The 12,862-nt window shown below is 41.5% G+C and overlaps 1 protein-coding gene across 9 annotated transcripts in view; it reads left to right on the top strand.

The window, feature by feature from the left end:
* Nucleotides 1-12,862, top strand: part of LOC146715020 (adhesion G protein-coupled receptor L3) — a 270,499-nt gene that overhangs the window by 180,911 nt on the left and 76,726 nt on the right. For 7 of the 9 annotated variants that reach the window (XM_085451382.1, XM_085451386.1, XM_085451385.1 and 4 more), the window contains 3 exons: nt 748-851; nt 4,591-4,776; nt 6,797-6,835. In XM_085451382.1, the coding sequence (XP_085307508.1) occupies nt 748-851; nt 4,591-4,776; nt 6,797-6,835 (329 nt within the window). The remainder of the gene's footprint in view (nt 1-747; nt 852-4,590; nt 4,777-6,796; nt 6,836-12,862) is intronic. The other 2 variants (XM_085451387.1, XM_085451384.1) reach the window with 1 other exon arrangement.

Here is a 12,862-nt window from a genome sequence, read left to right as displayed (position 1 = left end):
TAATACCGGCAGTCTCACCCTCCCTTTAAGTACAAGCAAGGGCGATTTAATGTCAGCGTGTAGCCGTGCTGATGTCAGCTATGAAAATATGGGAGCAAATTATTTGAGGCGCGCGGCAGAACGAGTCAACAAGCAAGCTGCATTTCTACATTTCTACCTCGATGCCATTTTGCAGTAACAGTGAGTTCAGCTGAAAGCGATGGTAGGTACAGCAGATTCAGAGGGGCTTAACAGACACTGGTCAGTTTCTGGATGTGTGTTTGTGCTAAAGTCAAAAATGGAGCGTTTTGCAAGGAGCTCACTCACCGGAGCACCTCTCTGTCAGCAGAGAGCCCGTCTTAATTGACCTTCCTGATGAATTCAAGCTAGGGCAGACTTAATTGGTACCTATTTTGGTGCGTTTTCTTGCGTATGCAGGAGCCGAACTGTCACACACATGCAGACGCCGTCTGACTTTTAATGATTAAATACAGACGCCGCGTGGGCAACTCCAACTGGCCTCGAGTGAAGCAACTTCATTTCAGTCGCTATAAGATAAAGCTGTCCAATTACATTTTTCTACATCCATTAATTTAATCACTTGAAGAATTATGCTCCTTGGGATTTTCTTGCAAATAGCAAAAGTACTACACAAAATATGGATAAAGTTGATTGTCTGAGCGTTTACAAACCCAATCTAGTAAATCTGACGCAGTTCTTCCCACAAAGCCTCTTAACTCTCCTCCCTATCTCTCGTTCGCTCTCTAGGTGTGGCCTCATACATGTGCATGGGCCCCGAAGGATACTGGGACTCCCAGGGGCCTGACTTTAGCAACTGTACCTCGCCTTGGGTCAACATCATCAGCCAAAAGGTAACAAAAGTATTGGAAAAGAAAGATGCACAGATTCACAGGGTATATAATTTAGTTCATGGACTGCTTTTGTGTGTGTGTTTGTTTTTCCTGATTAGCAATTATCACACATTTCTCTTTAGAATAAAATTGTGGGAAAAAGCTTGAAGATAGCCTGGAGGATTTGAGCTTAAATGTATTTGGATTTAGCTTGAACACAACGGCACCCTTTTACCTTATTCTGACGAACGTTCGCCGCACATCACAATGCACATCGGGGATGCGTACATCATTTGTACTCAGAGGACTTTAGTTTTTGTGTGGGTTTTTTTTTTCTCCTTTTGTCCTATTGTCTCTTCTTAATTGGTCCATTAATGTCATCGATTAGCCAAAGGCTTTACTCAATAGAAAGGTTATTCTTGTGCGTGCATGTGTTTGGCGTGAGTGGGTGGCTGGGTTGGGTTGGAGTGAAAACCAATACCACAGGATCATAGTGTAATAGCCTGCTGTGGGTAACAGCTAATGCAGACCGCTTTCTGTCTTACATGAACCGGCGGTTATTTGCATTCTATACTTCTCAAGTGCAAACAATTCGGATCTCCTCCTCTGCAGGCGATTTATTATGCAAAGCTCCATATTTATAAAGCTCCCGTTGTTAAAATCTGTAAGGGAATCAAATCTTAAAGGAGGGGAAGGTTACTGCAAGGGAGGATCAGGGTTCCAGGTTATGAATTGCAGGCAGTGCTGCAAATGTTCTCCCTTAAACTCATAGGACCCCGAGGCGTACATGTTATAACGCTTATGGTGTACTCGACGGCACAAAGCTCAGCCCATTAAACAAACGGCAGTTTGCGGATATGGATGGAGAACGGCTGTTGGGTAACAAAATAGAAGGCGGGGAAATTATCAGGTGCATTTCTGTGCAGCGCGGGCCCATTTCAGCAGTGCAATAAAGCTCAGCAACTGGCTGCTGTTTAGAGAAATTAACTACAGCAAAGCTTTTTCTGAACCTGCTGTGGCGGGCGGCTCACTTCAGGTCTAACAGGGTGACTCTAGTGTAGAGTAATGCCTGTTAAGTTCTACAGAAAGATGTGACAATCAAAATATGCACGCTTTTTTTAAACAAAGGTGTTATTAATCTTTTCTTATTTTTAAAACAAATCACACTCCGGCAGCGTGCCTGTTGGAGCAGAGACAGGAAGACTCTAATGAAGATCAACCTGTCAGACAATTGGAATGCCCATCTGGCACTTCGTTATTTTATATCTAGGGCCATTGTCCTGTATGTGGCACTGCTCATTACCAGATGGTTTCTCAAAATGAGAAAGGAAGATATAAAGCACGAAAAGGAAAGGAAATGACACGAGACGAGCAGAAGGGAGAAAAAGAAAGCAGAGCTATTTACCTAGCATCCCCACATCCCCTCATTAAGAGACGAGAGCAGGGAGGGTAAAGAGGAAAACATCTTCCAAAGAAACATTCCTCTGCTTACACCTCTGTAAGACCAATTTAAGCAGCCTAATTGGCTTCACTAATAAACTCACAGGCGATGATAGCAGGTAATGTCAGAGTAAATCAGGACGATCCCGTTTTAGATGATACCACCGCTGTTTTGGGGCTCATCTTACGACTCGATTAGTTCAATCTTTAAAGGGAACTGACCCAGAGCGTAAGACCCAGATATGTATTGGGCATTTAATCAACTCTAGATTTATTTACTGAGGCTACACAGTTTCCCATTGTAGTCATCGACATATGCAACATGCAGGGCTGTCTTATCGGTCACCATTGCTGTCAGGTAATTTCAAGCATTACTCATTAAAGTGATCTGTTTCTCAGTTACTGTGTGATTTATTTCTAAAAGAATGTGGCATTTATTTTATTTCTTTTTCATTTAAATCTCTGTCGTCAAAGCGTTTTGAACAAAAGCAGCGTTTTGTTGGCATCAGGGGAAACCTTTTCATATATTATTTGAAAAAATTCCTGTAACTGCTTTGTTTTTGTTTTAAATAATGTGCTCTTTGGGAACTTATTGAGGAAAGATTGTTGGTTTTGCTTTTTGGTGGAAACTCTGAGCTAAAATGAAAACTGTGGGTAGCAGTTTTAAGGTTACTTAGCTAGTAAGCTAAGTAAGCTAGCTTACTTAGCTTACTAGCTAAGTAACCTAGCTCTAGCTCATCTGTTGGTGTTTTAATATTTTTAATTTATGTTTCGCAAGCATACTATATTAGGTGATAGTGAAAAAACTCAGTTTTTACTCTTATTTTGATATTTGATATCTTTCACTGCATATAAAAAGTTAGTTTTACATTTTTGCTAATATGTTTCATCAGCAAAGGGATTCAAAACACAGCATCCAGTACTTATTTTGTTAAAGTTCCACAAATCAAACTTCAGCAATGATGAAATGCAAAGCTTTACGGACCTGCTTACTGTGCGAAACTCTCACTTCTTTGTATTTTGCTTCCGAGGAAGCTGAGGTTCTTGTCTTTAGCAAGTTTTTATTTGGACATTTGAAGCTTTTCACTTATTCTTAGTCCAGTCCTTACATGTGACAATTTTCAGAGCAATATTTCATTGTTTGTTAAGCCGATTAACACTAACTTGTGAATCTGTCAAGCACAAAAAAGCACCTAACTCAATAGATAAACCAGTGTTCTGTCTACACAGAGCAGAAAAAGTTGGTATTTTAGCCACTTTGCAACTATTAGCCTGCGACAAAACATAAAATTTGTTCCCACTGCTTTAATTTCTTCAGTTCTACTAAAAATTGCAAGAATAATATCGTTTGACGGGCATAAATTAGTGTTTGTGCCCCAACCAAGTGATTCCCCTTGGTATGGTGTAATTCCTGATGACTACTGTACTTAAAGAAATGACGGGAAAGCCTGAAACAGTTTGGGCTGTGTTAAAGAATACCATGTATTGACTTTCAGGCTTGTCAATTGCACAGTTTTTGTCTTATATATTTATATATCTACATGTATATTTGCATGTTTCAGTAAACCACTGCAGTCATGTTCCGTTATCTTAGCAAAATATAAAGAAACGGTGGTTGCCTCAAGACTTTCTCACAGTACTGTAAAGTAGCTAAGCTATGATTGAACGATGACATTTCATAGGAGGGCTTTAGAGAATGTCAGAAGCTTTAATTTTACAGTATGTATACATTTGGCTGAACTATTTCTGCAGTGAAAACTGGAAGTAATGTTTAAGATATGAAAGGTTCACTGTGCAAATAAAAAAAAAAGCAATAATTTTCATACAACAATAAAAGGGTGACGGTGAGAGTAATCGTTTTCCTTGTCAGATTCTAGCACATTCGCATAACTTGTTGAACTTCATATATTCAGCGTTATCCCCAAGCTGCACTGCTCTCTATTAGTTTTTACAAAGGTGTAAGGCTTTCTTGGGAAATTCCCTCAATAGTCTCATAATTATGTCTGGATGCAATATTGGCTCCTAGTGTTCAGTCGGCTGAGGATCGTCTCACCACATTAATTGTGTGCGATATTGCAGCAGTTGCAGAAAAGGTTTAGGTTAAACGCCTTTTATTTTAGGGGGCATTATACATGAATACAGTAATTTGTCATGTTTTCTAGAGTGTTCTTTTTGAATGCCACAGCAGCAAAAAGCAAAGGACCTGGGGTTGTTTTGATTTGCCTTTAGTTATAGAGAAAAACATTCCGTACAAGCCAGCCGCCTCGTTTAAAAACTTCACAAATTCAGCTTTAACTGGATTGGCTGTCCCATTCCTTAGATAAAAGCCGGAGAGACGGCGGCGGTCATCGCCCGGGAGCTGGCAGAGCAAACCAAGAGCAATCTTCAGGCGGGGGACATCACCTACACGGTGAAGGCCATGGTTCAGCTGGTGGATCTGCTTGACGTGCAGCTGAGGAACCTCACACCAGGTGGCAAAGACAGTGCAGCACGGAGCCTCAATAAGGTATCGGAGGAAACTGGTTTACACATATTTATTTGAATGATTTGATTTGCTAGAGCTGCTTTTGTGTGTAAGCATCCATTAATTCCGACTGTTAAGTTTCCGGTCTAGAGGCCTGCCTACCACAAGGCTTCAATCGGAACCCGACCAGTAGATATTCTTTTAATTATCTGCCGCTTGGCTCTGTGCTGTTGAGTAAAATGATATTCCCCGTTTTTCCCTGTAGTCTGCCTCATAATAAAAACCGACTTTCAATTTCGAGCACTTCTCTTACACTAAGTGCAATCAATTTTTACACTGACGCAGTTTTAAAAGTTGCCGTCCAGGCGCCAACATTTGCCCCGCTTGTGTTTTTTGTTTTTGCTAATGCGACGGGGTAAGATTCCAGCGGGCTGGATGCGAGCGGTGGGGGGTGCAGAGCGTTTCATATTCGCTGAACTTGAATCTAATGTATTTATTACCCAATTCACAGCAGAGCACAGTAAGGGGCACTCAGGCAGAGAGAGCTAAAATAATACTTTCTATCTGCTGAGCGACCAACAGAAAAGCAAACATCAGTGAAATTCAAAATGTCAATCGTTAATTTCCTGGAGCGGCATCACTTGTAGACGAACTCGAACACCTGTTCTCGGATTGCTTTTTTGGGACTGTTTTTTATTTCATTGCTGCAACAGACACAGATGTCCCTATTGAGGTTTTAGTGCCAGTTTTCTCCAATGGAGAGGGAAGGCAGTAAAGATGGCCAAAAGGCCTCAGAAGGGAAACTTGATGAGTGAAATGGCATCGGAGCAACTAGAGTTTATAATACCTCTCGAAAAAATAAATACTGGCTTCACATAAAACAGACTGTTTGAGGGAGAGGCGACTAACGTGGTGTCGGTTGCCACCTAAGTCTTTAGTCTCTTTTTTAAAGTTGATGCAATGGCAAAAAAAGAGAGAAAGCAGCCGTATTGAAGGGGTGAGGCGGAAAAGCTTTTGCAACAGGGATAATTTATTCAAGAGGTCAGGGCTTACCAGTGATTTATAATTCTCTGTCTGCTGATATACAGTCCATTTTTTGCAGTACGGTGCATCTATGGAACAAAAAAACGTCCCTACGGGTTTTTCTTGTGCTCCGCATCCCTCGCCAGTGAGACGTCTCCCAACGGAGACACCGGAGTCCACAAAACTCTTCTTCTTCTTCTTCTCTGTTTTGGCAATACCAAAGTTCAATCATTTTGACACAATCTGCTAAGCAAATTAAAGATTTTTTTCTTCTTTTTTTTGTTAATATAATGAAGCAGAGCAGACTTTGCCAGCAAACAATGAAAGGATTGAGTTGGCAAACGGTGAGATCAGTGTCGTTTTCATGATCAAACGGTTAGCTGGCTAACGGTGCGGATGGGAACGCTTCCAGAAGAGTGGGCTGTGATGTAGAGCAAGAGGCTCCTTTATGGGGAAATGGTACTCTTTGGAGCTAATCTGCATGGGATTTAGCACGGTACTAGAACCTATCTGTTAAGCCACACAGCAGCTCTGTTGGCTACACCGCCTGTATCAGAACTCAATTAAAATGATTCACTCCCCATGCAGTCCTAACAGCACTTCTTTGTGCCTCAGCTCCCTGTCTGTGTTTTTTTTCTTCTTTCTTTCTTTCAGGTATGCTAAAATGCTATTAGCATTAACTCTTCTTCGGTGGTGGCAGACGTTTAATGGATAACTGCACCGTGTTCTCTTGGGAAATTTCTCAAATACAACATAAAACTTAAAATGTGACAACCTAGAAATCAAAGTTAAGAGTGTCATGCAGTATGCTTTTTCCTACTGGTCTCGTATGTCTAATTTTAGGGCTAATTAACACGAGTCTCTACTTTTTTTCCCCACATATTACGCAGTCATTGTGCCAAGTGCTTTTCATAAAACTGTAGAGTGAATGTTTTAGTTTCTCACTTACTTTGAAATCTGTACTTCAAGCTGAAATGTTTCATGTGGAATTGCCTGACTCTTTTTTTTATGCTAACTCTTGAATTTCTTTGGGTTGCAGTTGCAGAAGAGAGAGCGCTCGTGTCGGTTTTATGTTCAGGTATTTGGACCAAATTTTATTCCTCACTTCCTGCTCTTCGTTTCCTCATTGTGGTAACTTGTGCTGTCGTTTTCCATTTTTAACCACAGAATGTGAAACTTGGCCTTTTGAAGTGGCGCCCAGTGCCACAGTATCAAAGTCACTACATGTGTGTGCCATGTGTCGCCTTTCCTTGCAACGCTTGTCTTAAATCAAAGGGTCAAATTTCATTTTTGTCATCGTGTCTCAACTTTTAGTTTATTATTCATATTTTTCACCCACCACCCTGCATGCATATGACATGTAATGATAGTTTCTTGGCACGAGCCTGAGAGTTCCTCTATTTTGAGATGCCGTAGATCCTTTGTGGATTTTCTCAAGTGTCTCAATCATTTTAAAAATGCCCCAGAACTATCATATCAGCACTGCTTTCCAGTGAAATAACCCACATAAGTGGAAAGCATCAGTCAAAAATAATGCTTAGCACATGCCTGCATCTCTCAGCAAAAGCTTAAGAGCCAAAAGAACTGACCTCATTATACCAACAAGTCAACTTCTAACTACTCTTCTAGCTACTAAGTCAGCCAAAGGTATGACATGTTATGATTCTGCATGATGCATAATACATATTTGTCCCAATTTGGGGGGTTGAGGGGTTCTCTTGCTTCTCTCAGCTGTTTCTCGGGCTACCGAGTGGGATTTGTTGTCCCTGAGGTGACTTTTTAGCTGCCATCAGGATAATTTCTACCTTGACAAGAGAACTATGGGAGAAGTTGACATCCCTGTCTTCATGCAGATGGTTTCAATTAAGCTGCACACTGCAGCCAGATGTTGTCTTTTTATATGTAGGCTCAGTAGCACGCATGCTAAGAAACATGTATTTCACACTGATCCCTCCGAGGCATGTCAGAAGGCATTTTGTTATTTATGGTTTTATATGGTTGAGTGTGCTCATATGTTTAAATGGGTTTCTGAGTGAAAGATGCTTTCAGCACAAATCAGGTGGTGTTCTGTTTTTCTTGTTGTCGACAGATGCCACAGGAGGACTAGAAATGCAACTATTGTCGGGTCTTTGTGTAGCCAAAGATCAGGGGCTCTCAAAGTTTTGATGTCTGAGTGCCAATTTAGAGAGCCAACATATGTATAATTGAAAAGAAATGCAGACATCAAAGACTTTGAGTTGGTATTTGTTGGGTTTCTCTTCAGGGGTTGAGGCTATAGGTTTGTAATTGCCATGTTTCTCTTTATGTTAGGTGGATGTTACATTTCTTGAAAATATAAGGAAGGTTTAGTCTGCTGTGATGGGTAGAAAAGAAATGCTCCCTTGAGCTTGTTATGTGCTGCTATATCATAGCAGAACAAGAACTGTGGCTGAGTGAAATGTACAATGGTCCATTCATTCCCTGTTGGAGTTAAGAGTGTCAACGCTGGGCCTTAAGTTGATAACCCTCAAGTGCCATAGACTAATATAATATCTTAAAATTAGAAAAACAAATTGTTGAGGGGCAGCATACCTCTTCATTTTGTTTCTTACTATAATGATCGTATCGTCTGTACTATATCCTCCAATTAGCCAATCTGAGACAAATATTTTATGAATATCACACGTATAGCGATTAACATCCATATTTAAGAAAACCCCAAATTATTTAGGTTTTTAATCCTTTTTGATTTTCGCATAAATTGGTGTTACAGTCTCTGCTTGGGCTCGTTTCGCGTGTCACGTTCAGCACATGTTGCTGGCATGTAACTTGGCGCTCAACAAACTTTGTGTCTGTGACTGAGTTTAGTTCAATACACCACAGAATACAAAATGAAATGAAAAAGTGCACCCAGATTTAAAAAACAGACTTTTTTTTTTTTACTCATCGTGAGTGCCTGAGCCCACGAGCTCAATAGGAAAGTGTTTACAAAGGTCAAGTCTAGGGCTTTCATGATTAAGGTTATAAAATGTTTTAGCGCAATCTTGGAGCGCAGAATGGACAAACTTTGGTCAAACTTCCTGAAATGCGTTGGCAGAGACATTTCAGGGATATTGACTCATTCTGCGCTCCAGATGGGTTAATTGCGTTAAAAACTGACGCAAACTAAACTGCGTTAGTCGTGATGACCCTAGTTAAGTCAGAAAGATATTTTCCCACAGACTTCTATAGGACCAGAAGTCTTTTTGTAACCATGACAATCACCATCTGTAGGACTTCAAACAGAACGGCGCTTCCCCATTGGCTTCATTTATCCGACCTGGACTGCATCCATGTTTCATGCTCTCTGCGGTGCCGCTAAAAACCAACAATGCCACCGTCACCATGATTGGGTTCATGACTGTTGGCACAATATTTCATGCTAACAGTTACCCAGAGGCTCTACAGTGTAGACACAGCCGTGCCTCAAGAATCTTTAAAACACGCACAGACATCATTATATACCGTCGAAGATTTGGCTTTCATGTTTTGGGCCATGTTTTCACCTTACAATGTAAATCTATACATGACTGTGCACACAGCCCAGCTGCGCACCTTCCTCCTCTGTTCCGTTCCTGTGCTATGTTGACAAATTCACACAACAGTGAGGCGCTTTCACTTGACGAACTGGAATAATGGAGCAACATCTGTGGCCTTAAGTAAACACAGGCATTGACTGCATGCGCTGGCAGCCTTTGAGAGACTTTCATTGATTAGGGAAATTGGGCAATGTTTTCTCCAACAGGACCCTGGTGGTTGACATAAGTGGGATTAGCAGAGGAATACAAAGCAAATGAGAGCTGCACCTGCCTCTGCTGTCCCTCTGCTCGGAGAACACGCGTGGCGCCGAAAACAGACTGTGACAGCGCCGTGGGAAAAGGCAGGCTGCGGGAGTGCAGGTGCGGCGGAGTTGAAGGAGGTGCAGAGTCCAAAATAAAGTGCAGGGCTTGTGGTTGATGTCTAAATTAGATAAGGAGTGATTATTTCCTTAATTGAGGGCTTCTATCTTGTTTAATTGGTAAACAAGTAAATGACATTTTAATTCATCTCCTCGCGAGGTCTTTATCTTCTTCAGCTCGTCAGAGAATTTCAGCGCGAAGCTACTGTATATTTGCCGTTTTAGTCGCATATTCATAACCAATTCAACCTGTGGCAATTTCCCTGCCTCAGCTGAGCTTGTGTAGATACAACAATGATTAATTATGAGTGCCCCTGTATCTTTCCCGCTTGTTTGTAAAGAGTCGTATCTGCTACATGTCATAGCCAATTTAATCCCACTGAGCAGAATTTGGTCTTGATAGAGCTACAAAGCATAAAATGATCAACGCACTATGTTCTGCATTTCCCCTGCAGGGATGTTTCTCTGCTGTGCCCTTTGATTCTGCATAAACAGGATAAAAACGACGCCCTGCCTCCCTTGCCTTTTTGGTCATTACTAATGGCAGCGTGTCTATGGGCAGAGACGTTATGGTTGTCCAATTACTGTGATTATATCCGTCCATGTTGTTCTAATGTCAAACAAAGTTGCTTTGAAGGTTTTCTTCCTTTTTATTTATTTCGTTTTAAAGCGAGCGAACGACTGTGCGGGAGTTGAGGGATGTACAGCACGTGAAAATATCCCAAATAATGTCTCATACCTCAGTAGGAGCCAAGTGAGTGTGGATTTGCGCAATACAGGGAGGATGTTGCGCTCCGACCCGAGTTAAACTGATGGCGTGAAAAGATGACAGAGGGGGGCGGGGGAGTGTCGCAAAGCAGGATGACCTCAGAGCAGGCAGAAACACAGGGAGGATCCTTGTTCGGAAATGTAACGAGATGACAAAATGTTGGAAGATGAAGATTGCTACTTCCTCGGAAACAGAGGCCTCCACATCTGGCCTGCAGTGCAGAGCTCTCTCTCTGAATAATGAGGGCTTTCTCCTCACAGAGAGGAAGGTTCTGCTGATCAGTGTTGTGTAATAATTGAGAAAGTCCCGTGGTTATTTTTTGTGTGCGTGTATGCGTGTGTGTTGAGAGGATGTCTGGGTTATCCATACACGTGTATGCATACACTGAAATTCTGGTGTTCTTTGGTAAAGTCGTTATAATTTTTAAGGCCTGAAAATGAAAATCTGAACACTTTGAACACAATTCATGATCGTTTTAGAGTGTCTAGTCTTGAATAAAGTTTTCTGTGTCTTGCTTTAAATTAAAAGGCGAAGCAACTTGTGGACCAAAGTGCCGTCTACTGCAGGTTCATTCAAATTAAATACAAATGTTTCGCAGTATTGTTCAGTAGAAGGCTTTTTGGAGGAATCTGTGCAGCAATGAATTTTTTTTCTGTAATGAGAAAAAAGAAAATCAGAAAATCTCACATTAGATTTTCTATCTGAGTTGTTTTAGCATGAATACAGTTGCTGTACAGTTGCCTGTGCAAGCCTCTTTGCAACCCACCTCCACCTAAGCTCCAATTTGCCATGTGATTTCGGATTTAGAGTCATGTCACTGAAGCCTGCTCGGGGTTTAGTGCTGCTGTTCTCCCTGTTTTAGGCTTTCCATTAGGCCATGCTCATAACAATCTTCTTTTAACTGAAATGCAACCAAATAAGAAAATAACAGCATCACTTGTTGTATCACTGATTAACATCTATCCATTTTGTATCTCTTAGTGTAAGTCTTAAGGAAAGGATTGTTTTCTTCAGCTGTTGAGGTTAATAGAGTGTTTCTATCAAGACAGTAGTGAGATGAAACCTGAGACAGAAGGCAGAAATACAAAGGTAACCCCTCAGACACTCACCTACACAGAAGCAACCACCCACTTACTGAAGAAGGCTTGATAAAATATTAAAGCAGAAGGTTTCAGAGATTCTCAAAGAAGAGGGATGATATGGCTAGCAGCTAATATAGAACAGACAAGAAATGATGCTACAGCTTCATTTGAGCCCAGAGACAAGAAGTCAGATAGAAGATGACAGAGAGAACAAGGCATCCCACCTTGTTTATGTTCTTTCCCCCTACCATTTTGAGATCAGCCTTCAACGTCAGTGAGAGGAAACAAGCGAGAGGAACCAACTGGCAAACGGGAAGGGAGGAGTGTGGAGAAATGAAGGGATGAGAGCTAAGTGCACAGGGAGAGCCAACCAGGCTAGCCAGTCAGAGAGGAAAAAGAGGGGAGATCAGCCACAGCCAGAATCAATTTCCCAGACCCAGAGTTCATTTCATCAATCAGCGCACAGATAGAGGCACATACACTACGGGTTAGCTTGGGCTCTTGCCAAGCGCGCGCTAATGTCCACCTCTCCCTTTCTTCCTTCCTTCTGCATTGGTATAAATGGCCTCTGCACTGCAGCTTTTCATCATGCTTGTTCCAAGTGGAACATTCCAGCAGTGAGTCCAGCTAACGATTAGCATTTCCTCATGTACTGGGAACTGAAATATACTTTTTAACTGCTGCCTCACATTTCACCGTAGAAAAAAATAAACTAGCCAAAAAAAGAAGGGAGGGGGGTCTTTGGGAGTTTGCAGCACCAGAGTGAGATGCTACATTTGACAGATGGAGTGGCAGTGTGCTAATAGCAGCAAACCACCACCACACATGCACAGTAGGACTTAACTGCACAGACTATGATGATAACAGTGGTGTTCCACCTCCCACCCTCACCCCTTCTGCATTTCTCTAACTGCAAATGTGCAGTGTTCTCAGCCCCAATCAAGAAATGATTAAAGTGCGTAGGTTTCCAGCTTTAATTCAAAGGCTTTAAAAAAGTGTTGCATTAACTGTTTAGGAATTACAGCCATTTTTATAGATATTCTCCCAATTTCACTGCCTCAAGGGTAAAATGGGCAAATTGACATAACTTTAAATAAGAGGATTGTTTTTTATATTTCAATGAAAGCTCTTTGTAGCCTGCGAGTGCTGTATTTCCTCCACCAAGATGCTGTGCTTGGCCATTTCTGCAGATTCCTTAAATTGCTGCTTGTTTGAGTCTCTCTGCTTTCAGTTTTAGCTTCAGTGGCTGGAAAACATCTGTTGGGTTGGGATCAGGTGAACGACTTGTCTATTCAAGTATGCTATTTCATTACATTTAGAAACTCTTGGGTTGCTTTT

Source organism: Copadichromis virginalis, linkage group LG3 (assembly GCF_057382275.1).
Source record: "Copadichromis virginalis isolate Kocher_CV1m ecotype Utaka linkage group LG3, C_Virginalis_male_GT1.1, whole genome shotgun sequence".
Taxonomy (NCBI): Eukaryota; Metazoa; Chordata; class Actinopteri; order Cichliformes; family Cichlidae; genus Copadichromis; species Copadichromis virginalis.
The sequence above is the reverse complement of the archived record's forward strand: the minus strand, read 5'-3'. Positions and strand labels throughout refer to the sequence as shown.